This window comes from Porites lutea, chromosome 3, assembly GCF_958299795.1.
Source record: "Porites lutea chromosome 3, jaPorLute2.1, whole genome shotgun sequence".
Taxonomy (NCBI): domain Eukaryota; kingdom Metazoa; phylum Cnidaria; class Anthozoa; order Scleractinia; family Poritidae; genus Porites; species Porites lutea.
Window position 1 is genome coordinate 4889537 of NC_133203.1, and position 20280 is coordinate 4909816.

At 37.9% G+C, this 20280-nt stretch overlaps 3 protein-coding genes across 3 annotated transcripts in view; 1 reads left to right on the top strand and 2 right to left on the bottom strand.

Moving 5' to 3' along the window:
• Positions 1 to 771, bottom strand: part of LOC140930258 (corepressor interacting with RBPJ 1-like) — a 7807-nt gene extending 7036 nt beyond the window's left edge. The window contains exon 1 of the mRNA XM_073379935.1: positions 596 to 771. Within this exon, the coding sequence (XP_073236036.1) occupies positions 596 to 658 (63 nt within the window). The 5' untranslated portion in view covers positions 659 to 771. The remainder of the gene's footprint in view (positions 1 to 595) is intronic.
• On the top strand, positions 751 to 6370 carry LOC140930257 (uncharacterized). Its single transcript, XM_073379932.1, has 4 exons — positions 751 to 1191; positions 2037 to 2231; positions 4663 to 4816; positions 5912 to 6370. Exons 1-4 carry the CDS (start codon positions 841 to 843, stop codon positions 6328 to 6330), a joined length of 1119 nt encoding a protein of 372 aa, XP_073236033.1. The 5' UTR covers positions 751 to 840; the 3' UTR covers positions 6331 to 6370.
• A 1099-nt stretch (positions 6371 to 7469) lies between these two features.
• On the bottom strand, positions 7470 to 19491 carry LOC140930260 (protein lifeguard 2-like). The gene is made up of 12 exons (XM_073379937.1): positions 19037 to 19491; positions 17961 to 17974; positions 16814 to 16878; positions 15700 to 15753; positions 14861 to 14911; positions 13965 to 14004; positions 13337 to 13374; positions 12194 to 12239; positions 11674 to 11715; positions 10941 to 11039; positions 10426 to 10473; positions 7470 to 9720 (listed from the first exon to the last, which is right to left on the bottom strand). Exons 1-12 carry the CDS (start codon positions 19401 to 19403, stop codon positions 9571 to 9573), a joined length of 1014 nt encoding a protein of 337 aa, XP_073236038.1. The 5' UTR covers positions 19404 to 19491; the 3' UTR covers positions 7470 to 9570.
• Between the last annotated feature and the right edge of the window lie 789 nt (positions 19492 to 20280).

Consider the following 20280-nt stretch of genomic DNA (forward strand, 5'->3'; position numbering starts at 1 on the left):
GAAAAAAAAAGTACAAGTTGCAACTGGCTTATAGATTTCCCGCAGTTGCAAGGCACACAACCTTATCATGTGGCAGGGTAGAGTTCCCTAGGGACATGGTTACGGCATTTTGTATGCCATAAGGAGTTAGATTTGTTTCTACACATGGTACGTGAAATGGTCTAATCAGAAAAAGTGCTTGAGTTGGGAGGTATAAAAAGAGAAAACAGTCCTCAGATCATAAGTAACAGATTTACAAGCGTAGATTTGTTATTTGTTACTTGTTACAGGGCTGTCATATTAAGAGGCAGGGGCTGGGGATTTTTGCCGGCTACTAAGAACGTGGCCCCCCGATACTTTCATTGGAAAATAGAAGAAAAATAGAACCAAAAGAAATCCCTAGCTGTTTGATTCCCCACCTACTTGTTGTATTTACCCAGAAAGTTGAAATCTTAGTGACAGCCCAAAAAATATCTAAAGAAAGTAGTTTAAAGCAAATAGATATGTGTTAACTCAACGCTGAAATATAGGAAATTGCAGTGCAATCGCTATGGGCAAAAAAAACGATGCTGTGAAATGAACTTTACCACAACATTGGTTCCAGCTTTTGCCTTACCCTTTTGATGTTGGCTTTTGAGCCTGGATGGAAATCCTTCTTGTTCATAAACTTGGCAAACATCTTTCTGGCGAGAAATAACTCCGTAGAAACGTGTTTAAAAGAAAAAAAGTCTACTTAAATAAAGAAAAACATTCAAGCCAAGTATTCCGCCATCTTCCTTTGCCCGCTAGGACATCTGGGAGATTTGGGACACATTCCTTACCAGACCCTACCTCTCGATCCACCTGCCAGTAGAATTCAACATGGCTACAGCAAACTCTGTAACAATAATTTCTGACAAATACTTGAATCAAATGAGGCTAGAATGTGACCCTTTGGCAGACGATGCAGTCTTGGCAGCGGTGAGATGTCACGGGGAACGTGTTTTGAAATGTCATGAACTTTACAGCACAATCAAAGAACTTGGTGAAACTTACGAGGATCCTAGTTGCGCGAGGTTTCTAGAGTTCTACGAACATGAACCTCCGTGGAATGTAGACTGGGAAAAATGTGACTCAGGAAGACGATTCTTTGTTCGAAACAGTGCTATTGCGGGCCTTGTTCTGATGTATTGTAGCCTGGTGAAGTCATTCACAGCTGCTTTTGGAAACAAGGTAAGCTTACTAAAGTTATGCATCAGTCAATTCCAGCTGCCCCAACCCCCCACCCCCCCGGGCCGACCCCCGGGCGTTAGCATTTTTTTTTGCCTTGGATGGCAAATTCCCGGGGGTGGGGTCTCTTGAGCTGTCAAATCCCCCAGGGTAGGAGAGAACACACCTTTTACAGCCCTCTTCAATTTTTTCCTGTCATTGACAGATTAGCCAATATGCTTGTTTTTCCAGTAAAATCTTCTGTGTAGTTATATTCGGATAGGAAACCACGTACGTGTCAAAAGCTTGGGAATAGCCCCGGGGTTGGCAAATGCCCGGCTCCCAGGCAGCACAAAATTTGCAAATGCCCCACCCCTGGGACTGACAAATGCCCTGCAGTAGCCCAGGGGGGGCCTGGGCGCAGTTGGAATTGACTGATGCATTAATCATAAATATTCTAAAATCCATTCATTTTCTAATTAATTAGCTTAGATAATATTATAGCATGATTTATTTGTTCTCGTGAATATGTAGTGAAACTCTTAAATCATTTTTTTTAAACGTAACTTTAAATCTCTGCTCACAAAACATTTAATCACTAGTTGTTATAAGTGTACTTAGTAGATACAGTATGTTACAGGTCAAAGTTAAAATTTTTAACTTAAGTTGGTTCTCAGTTTCCTTTCTCTCCTAGCACTAATTATTCATGAATCAGGGCTAGGAGATGAAGGAAATTGTGAATCAACCGAGGTTACAAATTTTTAACCTAAATTTAATTTTGACCTGTAACGGATTTACTAAGGAGCCAATAAGGGAATTATCACACACGAACATAGTACGAACATTCTCAATTACTGGTATTTCCCCAGGTTTTAACAGCCATGGGTCGCATGACTGCATACGGAGATGTCCGCCGCAGACTGTTTGAAACCCTACATTTTGTCAAGGAAGTGGTTCTTGGTGCACCAGGGGACATTAAAGCAGAATGCATGAGGGTACGTCTGCTCCATGCTGCTGTCCGTTATTATGTTCAACATCATGACAACAGATGGGAGGTAGAGAAAGTAAGTGCAGCAAAAGAAAAAAGATTTATCACTGTCCAGGTCCCAGTTGTTCAAAAGGTGGATAGTGCTATCCACCTGGTAAGTCTTTATCCACTGGATAGCGCAATTTTTTGTTTTCCATAATACTTTATTCACTGGATAGTGATTTATCCGGTGGATAGCACTATCTTGCTTTTGAACAACTAGGGCCAGGTAGACTTGATTACCAGCTGTTTTGGGAGGCCCTGTTAGGGTTAAATTCAGACAAGCAAATTGGTAGGGTCGATTTCCTCCACTCTCTCGGTCCTCCCCGAGAAGAGACGGCTGAACGCGTGAGTGGCCTATCGTGTCTGTGACGTAATTTCAAAATTTAATTTATGGGTCATTACAAAACACCAGAAACAGGAAATGTTATTAAATACCAAACACATGTTGTGCTTTGCCTCTTGGTCACTTAGATATTCACCATATAAAATCAGCAGGAACACGTACTGATTGAAGGTGTTTATACTGATCTTGCACTAGTGAAGTTTGGAGTGAAATTGCAACAGAAATGGACTTGACAAGACAGTCATTTCTTTCATGTTAGCTGTTAACAACGATCGCTGCAGACTGGAAAATAATTAATGATCCAGATACGGTTGGTTGAATTTCAAAATCATGCTTATAGTTTGCCAGCTTCTCTAAGCTAATGCTTTCCTTTGTAAATGTTCCAGGATTTTTAGTGTAAAATGCTCTAAAACATGATTGCACACCACATCAAACAACACCTTTGTATCCGCCATTTGAAGTCTGCTTCAGGCAATTAAATTTATTCTGCCTGCTCGATTTGAGCAGGCAATGATCTGATTGGTGGTAATTGACAATTGACAACTCATGTGTCCAGCAGTCTGTTCAGTGGAGGAGCGCAGGTTCATTTCCCGAACAGTGGCTGGTAATTGAGCCTAGCGACACTGCCTCGAAACAGTGACATAAGACTAGATAAAATGGCGGCAAATGACATAAAGATGGGTTAAATACCAACAGGGGCATATCATGGCCTACTCCTCAAAAAGAATTCAGACTAGGGACATTCATATCAACTTCCCACTCCCCCCCCCCCACCCACCCCTCCACACACCCTAAGAGGGCCTCTTTTGTGTACCCAAATTCCTGGAGGCAGATGCCAGCCTGACTCCATCAAATGGCAGGGAATCGAGCCCATTTTTCAGTTTAATTATCTTGAATCTCTATTAAGTATAACTTGAATACTGGTAGGATAGGGGACTTTTATATAAGGTGAAAGGACAGTGTTGTAACTGTGTGTTGTTTTTGACTGTGCTGGTGGGGGTTGCCACTCACTGGTTGCCATGGATACTTGTGTTTGTCTCTTATGTGCTTGGTATGACCATCCGTTGAGGCACCTACACTAAACCTCATACAGTCGACTCCCGATAACTCGAACCTTCAAGGGAAATCGGAAAAAGTTCGAGTTATCGGGAATTTGACGCAAATAACCGGAATTAAGGAAATAAGCGAATGGATGGGGAGGGAATGCCATTAAGTAACAAAGTATAAACAGATGAACACTGAATTTGAACTGGAGTGACAAAATAGTAAAGACAAAGAATTGACTCGGTTGTTTTGAAATAGATTCATTATTTTTCGGACTTCAGTACACGGTTTTTCCCCCCTTAATTTTGGACCAAACTGAGGCCGGAAGGGCCAAAAAAAATTTTTGAGAGACCGGGCCCCTCCTTATGTAAGGGTCTGGATGACCAGGCCACCCACTTCTCTCAAAGTCTGGATCTGGCACTGCTAAACATAGGTGAGAGCAGAGAAAGGTGGGGACAAGGAAAGGAAAAGAACCATGGCCCAGTTGTTTGAAGGCCGATTAGCTCTAACCCAGGGTTAAATTTTAACCTGGGGTCTTTTTCTTTTGTTTAAAAACATTTTCCCGGATAATTTGCTCAATTCTTCTTTGAGCATCCAATAATCAAGTTGCAGGCAAGAAGAATAAAACTGAATTTGCTTTTTAAGCTTTCATATCTGAATTCAAATTTCGCACTCAACCCAGGAGAGATTGGAAACAGAAAAGAAGGGATAGCTAGGAGAAGGCAGGGCAGGGTGTAAACCAAGAGAGAACAGATTGGGAAGTATGTGTGGGGGAGGTAAGAATTAAGGGGGAAACCAGGACTGTAAACTAGCAGATGAGAACAGAGAGACCAGGGAAGAATGTCAGGCGGGCATAGGAATGCTGCAGAAAAACCTAGAAAGTTGAAATACAGGGAACAGGGGACAGGAACCAGGAGAGGGCAGGAAAAAGAAAAGAATTTGAAGGTCAGGTGAGAAGGAGAGAGGATTCAGGAGGGGTAAGTAGAGGTCCAGGGAATCGGAGTCACGATGCATGCAGCACAGAAAGTTCAAATTGTTATCACTTATCTCAATAATTTATTATAATTATTTTTCTTAGTATGGATATCCAATCAACCAAGAGGACCTTGCGGGAACACTTTCAACGTTTTCCTCAGTTGTTCTAAGAGGGTTAGAGCTATTGGGAGTGATGGCGACAGACAGTGAAAAATGTGGCTACCAACAGTTGTGGAAATTTGTGGGGTATTACCTTGGTTGGTATCAGTACTTAGTTTATTAAATAGACATAGAGAGCACATTCTACAGTCGAACCTCCGCTAATGCCCACCTCTTTACAATGGCCACTTTTTTTGTGTCAGCAGAGAAACATCCATACATTGACTCTTTTAACCCTTTAAGTCCCAATAGTGACCAACATCAATTTTCTCCCAATGATATCCATACATTGTCAAGAGATTAGGTTATGAGAATTAATTAAATGATCACCTGTGAGATAATGCTTTGATCTTTTGTCAAATTCTCTCAACTCATTCTTTAAGGAAATATATAGAGATCAGTTTGGAGAATTTGTATGTGGATACTAGGGCTTAAAGGGTTAAAACCTCTCTACAAGGGCCACCCCTTTACAATGGCCACTTTCTTCTCTCCCCAAGATGGCCATTGTAAAGAGGTTCAACTGCATTTCAGGGTGCTTAAGGGCTGCCATAATAGTATTTGGAGTTTATAATGCATTTGAAACAAAATTTTGTACAGTCCATTCATGGTCTTAGGAGTGTGATGATTTTAATGTGGCCTAGAAATAATTATTGATTTCAAATGGCAAAAATCCCCTGACAATTGCCATTTCAGTTAGCAAACCCTGTTTTTATACAAAACTTGTTAAATAACTCAGTTCTTCAATTAAAATTCACCCAGGCCTTACGGAAAAAATTTTCTTTACTATCAAACTGCCAATCTGAAGTACGTGCACAATACAAGCCTGCGTAGCAGGTGTCGGTCAAAAGGGGTAGGGGATAGGAGGGAAGGGAAACAGGGAGGGGATCGGGGAGAGAGGGAGAGCTTTTGCACTTTTCACCCCCCCCCCCTTCCCCTTTTCGTGCCTGTCACACAGGCCATACACTATAATCATGTGGGCTGTAATAATTACCGGTAACATTAATTTTCACAAAAGTTTTCCAAATCTTTCCCAAAACTTTCCAAAGATTTCAATTTTCACAAAAACTATCAGTCAGTAAACAAACCCTGGTTAGTGAGCATCATCAGCGGGGAGTTTTTGTGCTTGTATGTCATTTTGCGGGGAAACCAGTGTTGGCTAATTTTCACCCCATAACACATTCTTTTTGGTTCAGGAACAGAAAATGATCTATTGTGCAACAGCTATGAAGAGGAAAAGAATCTGTCTGACTTGATAAGCTCAAGACAGTGTAACCCTGACAAGGACTCTCTGCTGTTGACAGAATCCCTTCTGCAAGCATTTGCAAGTAAATATCCCTTTCATCTTAGTTATGATACCACAAGCAAACTTTCAAGGCACCTTATCAATGACAAAGAACTTGCCAACAAGCTTCATCTCAGAACGTTTGGTCTCTTTGGTCAAGCAACCATGACATTGTGTTATGTCTTTCTTAGGCTGTTTGCAGTAATCCAAAGAATATTGTATCCAGTAGAATGGGTGATGTATGCGTTTGGAAAGTATTCTTTGAAGTCATTAGTTGAACTTTCTTTGAATGGGAGAAAGCCTTCTTATTTAATGAAGGCACATTCATGATGGAACCTGATGAAAATGCAGTTAAAAAATTACATAACAAAATAATACACATTTCTATAATTGTACAAATGTAATATTTTCCTTGTTTGAAATTGTTCAAACTCATCGCTCATACATTACCATACCCAAAAGCAAACAAAAAGAAATGTGTATGAACAGGGTTGTAACTAAGATTTCAAGTTGACGGGTAAATACAACAAGTAGGCGGGGAATCAAACGGCTAGGGATTTCTTTTGGTTCTATTTTTCCTCTATTTTCCAATAAAAGTAGCCGGGGGCCACTCTCTTAGTAGCCGGGGAAAATCCCCGGTCCCCGGCTCTTAATGACAACCCTGATGAAATATTAAAAAATAAATAAATGAAAGACGTTAATAAATATTAAACCACAACATACCTCCATTTCCACCATCATTTAACACTCAAGAGTTTTCCATCAGAACATGGCAAAAATGCCAATATTTGAATGTGTCCTTTTCGCCTTTCCCAGCTAATATTTTTGACCTGGATAGTGCAAATTTATTTCTTTGTTTGTATCCCCATAGATGATCACTTGCACATTATTATCATAAGATTTTAGCAATCAAAAAGTGTATGGATCCCCCTTACAAAAAAAAAAATACGGAACATGGGAAACTAAATTAACCAACAATTTGCTGTATAACATGTTATGGAGATATTTTATTTGGGACATTTGACAGTACAACTTCAAACGCATTACTGTTATGTATTAGTATTAATTTATTGCTCTTTGCCCTCCACGGAGAGCTATTACTGTCAAACTCAGAAAACCGTGAACATCTGAAAAATTTCAGGATTGTGATTGTGTACTGGCCAATCACAATAAAGTTCAGGATATGCAAGCAATCCTCAAAACCACAAACTTACCATTGCTGTTTGCGGTTTAGTTATCTTAGGCCTTATTGGCTTATTTCTTGCAACACAATAACATTCCATAAATATTTCTGGTGTTAACGGTTTTGTGAGTTTCACAGCAATATTTTTATTTTGTTGCTCATTTACCATCAAACAGGGAAAACTGGAACACCAGAAAGATTTCTGGAATGTTATTGTGTTGCAATGAAAAAGGCAATCAGGCATGAGAAAACTAAACCGCAAGCAAGAATGTTAATTAGTTTGTGGTTTTGTGGCTTGTGCACATGTCCTGATCTTTGCTGTGATTGTCTGACACAATAAACATTCTTGAAATATTTCAAGTTTTCACGGTTATCCCAGTCGCACTATAATTCTACATCCATGCATGTCACTTCCTACAACTCTTTTTGTAGACACAGTTCGCTATTTTTCCGTTACCAATATTACAAAATGGCTGTCAGTGATGATGCTCGATCTTAATGCTCTTACAGAAAAATAAGGGATTATGAACTGTCTACCCTTCTGGCCTGTCTTCTAATATCAGCTTCTAAAGCTGGGGACTGTTACTATACAAAACAATATAAAATCTGGTAAATTAATAAAACAACTGGCATTAAGTATGAATTACTTCTACATTTTGCCAAGATTTTGTTACCACCGGTATCTTGGTCAGGTATGAATAGGAGTTATACTTGAAACAAAACACTTAAATACAACTTTTCACACAGGCTGTTTTAACCTTTCTACTTCCATGTACTTTATGTGCACCAAATCCTTAAGTGTGACCATTTGAAACCTCGTCAAAAGTCCTTTAACAAGGTAAAAATCCCCAATTTCATTAATAAATTAATATTATTATTAATATTATTAATGACTTTGGGGATTTTTTCCATTTTGATACTCTCAGTTTTCACATGATGTCACCAAAATTCAAACTAAAGGAATTATCCATTCTTCTGAGTGTTTACTTTCTTAACAGCAGCTAAACACTTTTATTTATTCAAAATTTCCATTCTAAAAGGTTCTCCGTTTTGTTAATAGAGGATGCTTGAATTTCCAAGCTTTTGCGTGATGTGGCATTTAGATGGCCTCTCCATACAAAGCTTTATTAATTGGGTTAAAACATTTTTCAGAGTATCTCGCATATGAAATATTGCACCGACATGATCCTTGGCGAGGCCTTTAACATATCTATCCCCTTTCATTTCCCAGATTCTGGACTTTCTGTACTGAATGGTTTCTATTTTTGATGGCATAAAAGTGAAAAAAGAGAATTTGTGCACTGTTTGGAATGAAAGTATTAAAACTGTAAACACACGGTATAGACTACCACAACATTTTTATGGGAGCATTGTGCACCTATGCATGTCAAAATCTGATGCCATTATTAGCTACAGGGACAGGTCCTTCAATAAAAAACACAACTATGCAAGCCATCTAAATGTACTATAAACTACATGAACCCACTCAACTATGAAAAGGCACAACTGAAGTCCTGTCCAATAACCTGGGTCTTTAAATTGCATAATAATATTTCTAGTCTTTACAATGATGTTTTTCATTAAATATTATGCAAGCTATTACAATCTCTTTGTTAGTACTGTAATTGGAATTAATACACTGCCCTTTGGGCAAGCTGATGCTTGTCCTCTCCTCAGAATGTAAAGTCCAACTCATAGATTCTGATGTTAATCATAACTATGACAAAATTCTCAAATCTGATTGGCTATCAACTGTCCTGATTTTAGCATTAATGGGACAGTGTGATAGGACAGGATGCGTCATGCCTGTAATTGGACAGTACATGCCATTCTACACGTGCACTTAAGCAGCTTTTTTTCACTGCTAGCAAAAAAACTCTCAGAATTTCTTGTGTTCTAATTAGAAAAAAGCCTAAAATTTAAAAAGTTTTGTTATAGTTATGATTAATTAGTAACAGAACTTGGTGTCATTCAATTCAGTCTATAATCACACTCGTGATAAAACAAATCGGACTCCTGCTACGTGGTCATCCGATTTTGTTAATCACTTGTATGATTAACTAAACAATCACTCAAAGTAATAGCAGTAAACATCAGTTAAATTCTCCACACAGAATTAGCAAGCAAGACAAGTTTCCGAACTTGCTTTATCTTATGAAATCCATGTACACACAAAGCAGTTATCACTTCTTCTTCTTCTAATGTTAATAAATAAAGCTGCCTACTGATAAGCATTTGATCTACCAACAGTCACCTTACTCACTAGGCTAATATTACTTCAATTTACACTTCAATACTGCAGTAACATACGACACAAGATTTTTAAGCGCTACACCAGTAAGTAGTAACATATTGACAACAGGATAATATACTGCTGATGACACTGCTCAGTTGCTACCACGGCCAAATATGGCAAGAAGTAAAAGAAAGATGCGAATGATATCCATGTAGAGTATAAGAGAGGCAAAGATGTACTCCTCCGGACTCAGCTCATACTTTCGTCCTCCCATGACAAGCTGGACATCATAAGCCAGGAACTATAAAAGTGATGGGGACAAACAAAGCAATGTCATGACCTAGTCTCTGAATGCTTTCCTAAGCCATTTGTCTATGGACGTTTTGCCAAGGAACATTTGAAACATTTAAACTATTTTTTGTGTTTACCATTTAGGTAAAAAGAACCAATGAAAACTAATCAAAATTTTGAAATTTTCGATATTTTAATATTGAAAACTAGCTTACATATACTTCCCTTCCTGGTGCAAAAATAGAGCAAAAGTTTAAATTTGGGATGAGAGGAAGGTATTGAAAGAGTCTGACTCCTTTTTTTTCCTTTCAGTTAAGGCCTTTGAGTCCATTGAGGTTAAGGCTTTTTCAAGTCTTTTCTTTGCAGAATGGTCTCATGAAAAGACTAAAGAAATTGACAGTTTCCAAAAAGGAATTGCCAGAGGATGGGAACACAAAACTTTTTTTAATGAATTATTAACCTGTCAATTTTATAAACGTTTTTAGTACTTTCTTTTGTCGATTTGACAAATTCATGCACCTTCTCATTACCTAACCCACAAATAGGAAATATTTTACGATGCAAAATGTAAAAAATAAAAATGCATTTCAAAACCAAAAATTTAGTGTCAACGGTAATGAATAATTTTATTATTATAATAATGCATTACAAGTGTCAAAGTCAAAGACAAAAAAAGAAACATGAACAAAAAGTGAACTTCACAGTTTTTACTTACTGCCACAAAAACCAAGGCAAGTAAACCTCCAATGATAATCTTTCCAGCCTGTTATGATAAAAATGTAGAGTAAGTTTTCAGGAAGTGTTGTTACCCAGTGCAGAATAAGCATTGATTATTACTTCTATTTTCTAAACAAAAGCTAAACTAGAAGTGACAATTACAACTTTGCATCTTTGAGAAACCCCACAAGCACTCGCTGCAGTTGTAAGGCCCCATGAAAGGTCAAGCAAAGCCTGAGCCACACCCAGATTACTGTCCTTTATCCCTTTAAGTCCCAATATCCACAAACAAATTCTCCAAACTGATCTCCATACATTTCTTCTAAGAATAGTTGAGAGAATCTGATTTAAGATCGAAGTGTTCACCCTTTGGTAATCAGTTTAGTAATTCTCATAACCTTTACTCTTGATGATCTGTCTATGTTGTTAGGAGAAAATTGATGTTGGTCACTCTTGGGACCTAAAAGTCTATATTTGTTTGTAGAGGTAAACTGAAAAGAAATGATGACCTACCGTTGTGTTGAGAGCCAACCACATTGGTGTGAAGATGCTGAGGAAAAAGATTGCCAGAGCTGCGCAGAACAACACTCCTCCCCATGTCGTAAAATCATACTGTAAAGTTGACATTTAGATAAGAGACAGTGAGATTAGAGGTAATGCAGCTTAAAAGTAAACAGAGGCAATGGTTGTTTACCATTTACAAAACTTCCAGAGTATTCACTTGGAACCCAATGGAATACAACATTTTGTTTGTTTTAGTGGAAAATTTCCAGGAATACTAGAACATCTGAGAAGGTAAGTCCTGTTTTTCCAGACGGAATGTTTCAAATGGAAATTTGTGCTCCAGTTGTCTTCTAGCCATCTTTGTTACCAGTTTCATGCCTTTGCAGCCATTTTTCGGTAACAGGAACTGATTTTTCAAATAGTAAATGGGATTCTGGTTTTCCCACATAAATGGTAAACAACAAATATCCTACCTTCAGTCACTCCTGAGGTAAGATTTTCAGATGTGAATGAAACAAATTAACATCACATAATCAGCCAGGGTTGGTATAAGGTCTTGAACTCTTGAAAAATTCTTGAAATTTGCAAAATAGTTTTCCAGACCTAAAAGAAGTCTGGAATTTTTTTTTCAAAACTGGTTATTAATTTTTTTCAAAAAGTGAATATTTTTGCTAGAGGTCATATCAGCATTACACTAGATTTTTGAGTTTACAAAGTTTTGGATGGAAGAAATAAAATTTACCTTGGTCTGACAGGCAAAGATCATCACAGATGCACACACAAGCTGAAAAAAAAATTGCAACAGAGATAGTGAATAGTCTGAACACAAACTTGAACTAAACTTCTCAACCACATTACTATAATTGATGAAGAGAAAACAAAGGGAATCACTTCTGTGATGGTGGTTTTGGATATAGAGTCTCAATAATAATTATAGTAATTATTACCATCAATTTTTGAACACTTTAGCTTTGATTTTCTTCAAGAGTTATTTTTCATAATAGAAGGAAAAGGGGTACATAAGTCCCTAGTCTGAATTTTAAAACCCATCGTTACCCATATCATTGGATAGGAAGCCATACCCCTGTCTTTAGTTTACTACACTTGGTCTCACTGTCATATTTTCAACTACGGTGCCAAAGTCACATTGCTTGTACGAATTTTACCCTTACAAGGCCTCTAGCACTAGACGTTAGCAGTCTTAGTAATAAATAAGGTCTGGTGTTAGGCATAATACAACTGTTGCACCCCCCGGTACTTACTGTGGTAACACCCATCATGATCAAGACTATGTTTGTCGAATGAAAGCTGAAACAGAAGAAGAAGAAGGATATTGTTAATGTTTGTGGTACAAAAGTTATACCTTGAGTGACAGTGTTACACGTATGTCTGGTAGGAACGAGTAAAGAGGTAGCTGTTTCTTCATTTTAAGCCTCTGGACAAAATCCTACTGTATGACTATTCAAACAAAACCAATCTATTATTGGCAGTACTTTATGATACCTAAACTTTTTGGTGACCCATAAAATTTAACATTTCCTAGCCTGAGAAAACAGCTGACATTTGGCGACGCTACCACTGGCCTCCCTGCTAAATGACGTCTGAGAAACAAGCACAGAAATTCCATACTGATGACACATCATGACCCAGATCTGGATAGTATTTCTGATTGGTTAAATCAAATTTTCCCATGCGGCACAACCAATCAGAAGCACTACCCAGATCTGGGTACTGATGCGTCATCAGTATGGAATTTCTGCACTTGTTTCTTAGATGTCACTTGGCGGGGAAACCAGTGACAGCATCGCAAAATGTCAGCTGTTTTCTCAGGCTAAACATTTCCCTGACATTCGAAAAAAGAACCCATCAGGATGAGTAAGAGAGGAAAAACTCAAAGATTCTTCCACGGAACAACTCCTGACCACCTTAAAGTCAACCATGCCAGGGTTCTATCTAGGATTTATTGTTTGGGGGAGAAGTACCAAGTGGCCGAAGGCCACAAACTTCCTAGCGGCATCTGGGGGGGGCATGTCCCCCGGGAAATTTTTTAAATGAATATGCCCTGTGATGCAATCTAGTGCATTTTGAGACACAATTTTGAGAAATGTTACGGTGGTATTTTCTTTTATTTTTTTAGTTCCTTGTCATATAGTGTCCTTAGACAGGGAATACTTACTTCATGTGCACTGACCTTGTCACATCTGGATGATTTTTCCAATATAGTTACTTATATACTATAATGATAACAATATATTTGGCAGGGGGGGGGGGGGAAGATTGGCATTTTGGGGGAAGACTCTACCCCTCAAATACCCTAGATAGAACCCTCCATGCAAGACAAGGAAAACAGTAACAAATATTGGCACAGACATGGGAATGAGCAAATCTAAATGTCTAACACCTACCTTGAAATCACTCCCACAAGGTACGACAAAGAAATAGTCTAGTTAAAAATTAAAAAATGCCAGTTAACTAAAGAGCATGGAATCATTAATTCACTATGATATGCACTCACAGAATCCTGTGATGTTTTGCATCCATAACAACTAGCTCTACTATACCCTAGATAGTTTCATAGCAAGTCCTCTGTTTTATAAATGATAAAAAGCATGGCAGGAATACATGTAGGAGTCGGCGGGGGGGGGGGGGGGGGGGATCATTAAATTATTCAGGAAACTGATCAACTGGTTGAAGGTTTGAGTCTAGACTGGGAAAACCAAATAAAATTGGCAAATCTAAAATTAATAAGAAAGTGTCTAACTCAGTAATTTCTGGAAAATTGTTAGGATAGGGAGAGTTTTGGGGAGTTTAGTGTAGTCTAAAGTAGCGAAATTCAGGCAAACTTTAAGGAGTTTAGTCTAGTCTAGGGTAACAAAATTCAGCCAAATTAAGTCTGGTAAAGGCTAAGGGTTCTGGGGTCCCAGCAGCACATCCCTACACAAACATTATTTTCTAAAGTACCTCCCCTTGGGTGTACACGAGGTCATGTGCTGCAGGTTCTAAGTGTTAGCAGTTATCAGTTTTCATACTTACAAATAAAGTAAGCATGATAACATTGGCAGGATAGCTCCTCCTGAAAAGAAGAATTTAACAATAAATAAATATTGTAATATAAATTATTTTCGTAGATGTAATGATAAGTTTAGGGAGTATGTGTATCCTATAGCATGTTTACAATGATTTGTGGTGGCTGGCTGCCCGAGACATCCAGAAACTTTCACCATCTGTAGCCTGCTTCAGAGTCACAATAGCTGAAAAGTCAGGCATGAAGATGCATGCATGTACCACGTCTGTAAATAACCATTCTACATGTAGCTTAAGGTAAATAGACCAATTTCAGTATGTTAAAAATCTTTCTTGGCTCTGTGGCTTGGGGGAAAACAAAGAAAAATTCATCTCTTTTCCTCAAAGCCAAATCATATATCAAAATTGGATTTATTCAGACAAGCAAACACAAAAAAAATATTGTTGGTGAAGGTTTGACAAAGGTTCTTAATACTATTATTATTGTTATTATTATTTCAAAAGTAGGTTGAGTTTGATCGTCCGGGTAAATATAGTCCTGAATAGGACTGTTCTTGTTGACTGCAGAGACTGATGTTTAGACAACCTGTGCGGTAGTTATCTTCAGAGTCAAAGTGAGTTGCATCACGTAAGTTGATGGTATTATCATTATCATTACTATCCTCGTTATGTAATAGCAAAACGGGGCTCACTATACAAAACTCATTTTGAATTATAGGCACTTAAAGCTAACTATTAAAAATCAAGAGTGTTTTCAACTGGCTGTACTTTCAGTTGCTATGGTAACTTAGGTAACAATTTACGTCAAACCTTTGCAGTCAACCTTATCCACAAGTAATGTGAATCACGAAGAATTAAACACATGCAGCAAGCAAGTTTAGATAATACAATAATATTAATCTTACCTTACTCCTTCACAACAGACCAGCACAACATACAGCACAATAAAAACAACACTGAAAAATGAACACAATTTAAATGGTGAGAACATAATGCCACTGTAAATTCTTGATTTTTTTTTTCAGAAAAGCTTTTGCAGCTGTATCTATGAACAGCTAAAGACATGATGGGGGCAGGGGACTGACTGTGCTGCTTCTCGTTACCCTAACTCAACCCACCTCACAGAATGCAACAATGTTACATGTATGATTCATATGCTTAATAAGGAATTTCACCAATTTTTCTTACTGCACTTCTGTAATGTGAACTCCCGCAAAGAACTTCACTGGCCCAATCCCAAAATCCACAAGCCCTGGACTATCAGGAAACTACTTTCTCTGCACGCTGCACCAACAATAGCCTGCCTTGCAGACGTAAATAAACTTTGCCTAGTAACGTCTGCAAAGTACATGTAGTGCCAATATCCTCGTTCTCTCCCCCCAACTGACTCAATGAATTACCGGAAGTATGTTTGGAATTTCCATTCATCTTGATTGGCAAATTGACAATTGAGACATGGCTTTTTCAACAGATCAATCATATCACACGGCAAGTACTCAAATCTTGGTACACAGCTGGGGGCCCAGAAGTAGGATTTTGTCACTGTTTCGCAGACAGACTTAAGCAGAGTTTAAGTTTCGTCCGTGGCACTGGCTACAACAACACCAACATGATAATCACCATCATTATAAAAAGCATCATATCAAGAACATTTTTCTCGTCAACATTGTGTCAATGGGGCCAGCGCTAAAATGAAAATGCATACGCACAGGACAAAAACAGACAAATAGATTGTTAGACTTACTAGGCTGAAATATACATTCCCCAGTTATCCTGGACAAAATCTTTGACTCCTTTACTGCGTAACGGTAAAGAAAATGTGGAATTTTAAGGAGTTAAACTCTAAAATACGTTAGAGAAAAATCATATTTGTTCACGATGTAATAGTCTAATAAGATGTTATTCACAACAAATAAATACCTCAGGTAAGCAACAAATTATCTGGCGAACACAATTTTGATCAAACTGAGTGCTTTAACAAATTTAACATTTCAACATTCTAAAAGGTTCTACAATCATGGACTAAAGTCCTTGCATTGGGAAAGTAAAGCAGTATTAATAATTTCTGTAATTTATGGGTTCCCTTATAAAACAATGCATCTTTTTCAAAATTGTCTTGAAGTTCTCCCTCCCCCACCCAATACAAATTTGAAACTCGGAAAGAATTCTGACAACACATGTCCAACATTTCTTGTGGGGTGAGGTGAGGGGTTGGGCACGTGTGAATTGGAAAACGCCTAAGAAATGCAAGAGTGTCTCAAGACTTTTGTCCATGATTGTAGGCCTGCTTCTTTTTATAACTGATGCTCCAATATTCCGAGAGAGCTTCTTTATCATGCAACCATTGCTCACATCTACACGTACAAATAGCCAGTTTTTTGGAACTTGTTGTGCAAGTGGCATGTGATGTGTAATGCTTTCTGCCACATTCTTGCATTGCAGGGATTGCCTAAAAAAATCTGTTGCAGCACTGCTGCCATCATCGTCAGAAGTACAGAACTTAATTTAGGGTGTTTCTTGACATTGGAAACTATTGTAGATTAGCTATTGTGTTGTGGTGTGGGCACCTCCACACATGTTCAGTTTCTTTTCAATCTTTTGTGATGTTATTTTGGTGATTGTACTCATCTACAACAACAAGAAACTATCTTTATCAACCATTTTTCTTTTTTTGTGCAGACATATTATTTTATTTCAGAGGACACAATGCAAAATTTACTTGCAGCTGGTGTCTTATTAGAGCAACATAACACTGTGACACAAGTTCCAAGAAAAATGGCCTAGTGTAACTGGTCTTAACTGCACAAGGACTACCACAAACTCATATGCAAAAATACATGATTATGAGCAATTCTTACTGAAATACAAAGAGGCAGATGGCTCCAACAGTGGTCAAAAGTTGCAACATGAGGATAGCAAACACCTATATATTCACATAAAAAAGAAGAAAAATACTAAAATACACTCGAATCAATTATATATTTTATATGCACAACAACCCATGAGGATGACCTTTTTTTAGCACTTCACTAACATTTCACACTTTTCCTGACCTTGAAAATGGTTAGCTTTTCACTAACATTTTCCTGAATGTAGCAAACTAAAAAATCTTTCAACCAACACTTTTTTACCTTATTTTTTACCGTTTTCCTTTTAACTTTGTAAGGTAGCAAAACTTAAGTCCATAAGAATAGGAAATGGTCCTTCACATGGGAGTAAACCAAAGTTTGTAGGGGATTTCTCTGTTGCCTGGCTAAGCCTCTGTTTGAAAGGGAGGCTAAGAGCAAAGCCACTGATAAGAAAGTCATTAATTTTTTTTACTCTCATGCAAATAAAACTCATTTTGACAAGAATGGTTTGCACTTAGCCTCGTTTTGAAAGTGAGAGTTTTTGGAACTTGGAAATGGCCTATTAATTATTTCTTTCACCCTTGCATTTTTGGTTTTCTCCCACAAAAGGTATTGAAAGTGTTAGGCATGCAGTGAAGGATCTTAGATCACCGTTGGTGTCCTCAATAAGCACAGGTGCTGCGTCACGAAATTTATCAAAATTCAAAACAGAGAAACTTCCTTCAAATTGAGTGAAACATAAAAATAACCTCTCAAAACATTAGAAGAAGGTAAAAATAACACAGAAAACACAAAAGGAGGCACAAATGGATAACCTTGAGGAAGATTGAAACCGATTGCAATTTTGGTTTTTGAAAACTTGTTCGCAGGCTTAAGTAGTTTTTAAAGCTCACTTCAATGGTTGTAACATTTGTTAAGGTTTGATATTATGCTTGGTAGAAAATGAAAAATAGAATATTTAATATTCTTTTGACATAAAGATGTGGTTTTGTCATTCACAAGTGATTTCTCCAGTTCCATAGTGAACAAGGATGCGTAGTTGGCATTGCTGTGACATTGCCCCTTTAAAGGCACCAAATGTTTAGCGAAGGTCTGTTATTTTACTGAATCAATAGAAGGATGGTTATAATACCAAACAATTCAGAAACATTCTTACCCGCCTTATAAATCCTGTGACCAGGGTGAATGAAGAAAGAAAAAAGAAAAGAATAATAGTCATAATTAGATCAGTTACAATGAAACTCAGAAAACTGTCACACCAGACTTATTTCTTCACAAACAACTAAATATATCAATCCTGGCAAAACACGCATTTTACAGGGAGATACTAACTCATTAACTCATGGTCATGGTTGTTCAAATGTTGGACAATATGTAGAGAGTGATTTTACTTAACCTGTGTAATAGATAGTAGACTAATAACCAATATTACACTCTAATTTCACTGCTTTCTTTTGTTTACTCTTTACTATGTAGCGCTTATCGTTACATTTTGTTTCACGGATTTAGTAAAATCACTCTATAAACAGATAAAGGGACAGCAGAACTAAAAGGCACAGTAGCTCAGCTACTTTGATAGAGCTGGAGCAAATAGCAGAAGATTTTTTAGATGACAGCTGCTCTTTGAAGAATATATGCTAGAACAAACTTCCTTTTATAACCAGAAACTGTTGAAGAATGAGAAAATGTTATAAAGACGGAAACTTCACATAGACCAAGGTTGGCATTTTTTGTTAAGGTTGGAAATAATATGAATGAATAGTAAAACAAATATGGGTTTTGTTTAATGATATGAAGAATAACACAGATCGAGGAGGGTGCTGATCTCAGGGGAACTCCCCCTCTAGTTGATCTGCATAATTCTTGATATTATCAATAACTGTCATCCAATAATAACAAATTATTATAATGACCAAGAAAAACAAAGGAAAAATATCCGGCTGGAAAATATGGTAATATTCAGCTGATTTCTAACGTTATAAAAGGTCGGCTTACTGCATTACCGAATTCAAGTTCATTTTTATTTTATCTCACGCCTTAACATACATATTTAAGTTTCATAGACTTCATCCTTGACAGGAGGACTACATAAAAAGCTTATTTTGCATGCAAACCAATTAAAAACACGACCGTATGATAACGAAATAGTCAGAAAAAGAAACCATAAGATCTAAAAAATTCAATAACTTGAAAATCCGATAGATCAAGACAACCTGCATGAAAACAACCTACCAAGCCTGATAGTTTTGTCGTCGAAGCTAATGATCCGATCATGGAACGCTGCTCCTTGGTATTCGACATCAGAACTTGTGGTGTAGCTAGGAGGTGTAGGTTGCGATTGATACTGCGGTCCGTAAGGATAATTTGGACCGTATGGACTAGGCACCGCTCCTGCAGGCTTCCCCACGGCAGCATCGTACGCCGGCGGTGGAGGGAAGGCAGGATTTAACGCTGGTACCGTTTCAACAGGCGGTGGATAAGCGTTTTGATTCGACGGAGGAGGATAGCCGCCGAACTGCGATGGTGGATACTGTGTCATCGGTTGCTGTGTTGGGTACGGCTGTTCTTTACCTGTTGAATAACCTGGATTTGCCGCCATGGCGTCTTTGTCAAATCAGAAAATTTGGCGTTTAAAAGATACTAGTTTTGAGGAAGACGGATAGACCCGTTTTTTATGGAGTCTTCCAGGTGTTCTCCTCTTTTTAGTTCGTGACGTAAGTCACGTGGTTCCACCGATGACGTCACTTTGAGAATTTTGATTTGCATCGTCAGGAGCGGATTACCAATCGCTCCTGCATCGTCATGTATCACGAAATTTCACTTCCTTTACGCTGCTTGGACCTTACAGAAAAACTTGCGTCCTTGTTCTAATCTACCTAGTTCCCGTATCCGTTCAAGGATCCATACCTTTAAATAACAATCTTAAGCCTAGTCATAATATTTATTCATTTGTGCAATCATTTTTTGTATGAAACTTTTTCAATGATTTTGAAAAAAACACAGACCGCCTATAAAGACTTGATGGCCCCTAGTTCTGCCTCTATCAGCGCTCCTTATTGCCATAAGACAGATATGATTGCAAAGTATAAAGAAAAGAAATTATGAATGAAAAAATAAACAAAGAATCTGTTGCGGCATTGATAGCAACAAAAAGAGGCAAAAATTTTATTTAACAGATTCAGGAGCGCACCCATTGGTCATAAAATTCAGAAAGAGGATGCGGGGCGCCTGCAAGCTATAAAATTACCATTTCTTTTAATGAGAATTCTTAAAAATCAATTCTAAACTCTCACAGAAAAAGGAGAAACGCCCGGGGGGGGTACTGGATATATCGCTGGGTGGGGAGGTGCGGCGCGGTCCCTCATACCCTGACCCTGTTTAAGACAAATATCGCTGACTTTCCTACCCTGTTTAAGACAGAATTCCGATTTTTGATACCCTGTTTAAGACATTTATCCTGTTTGAGACTAAAATTG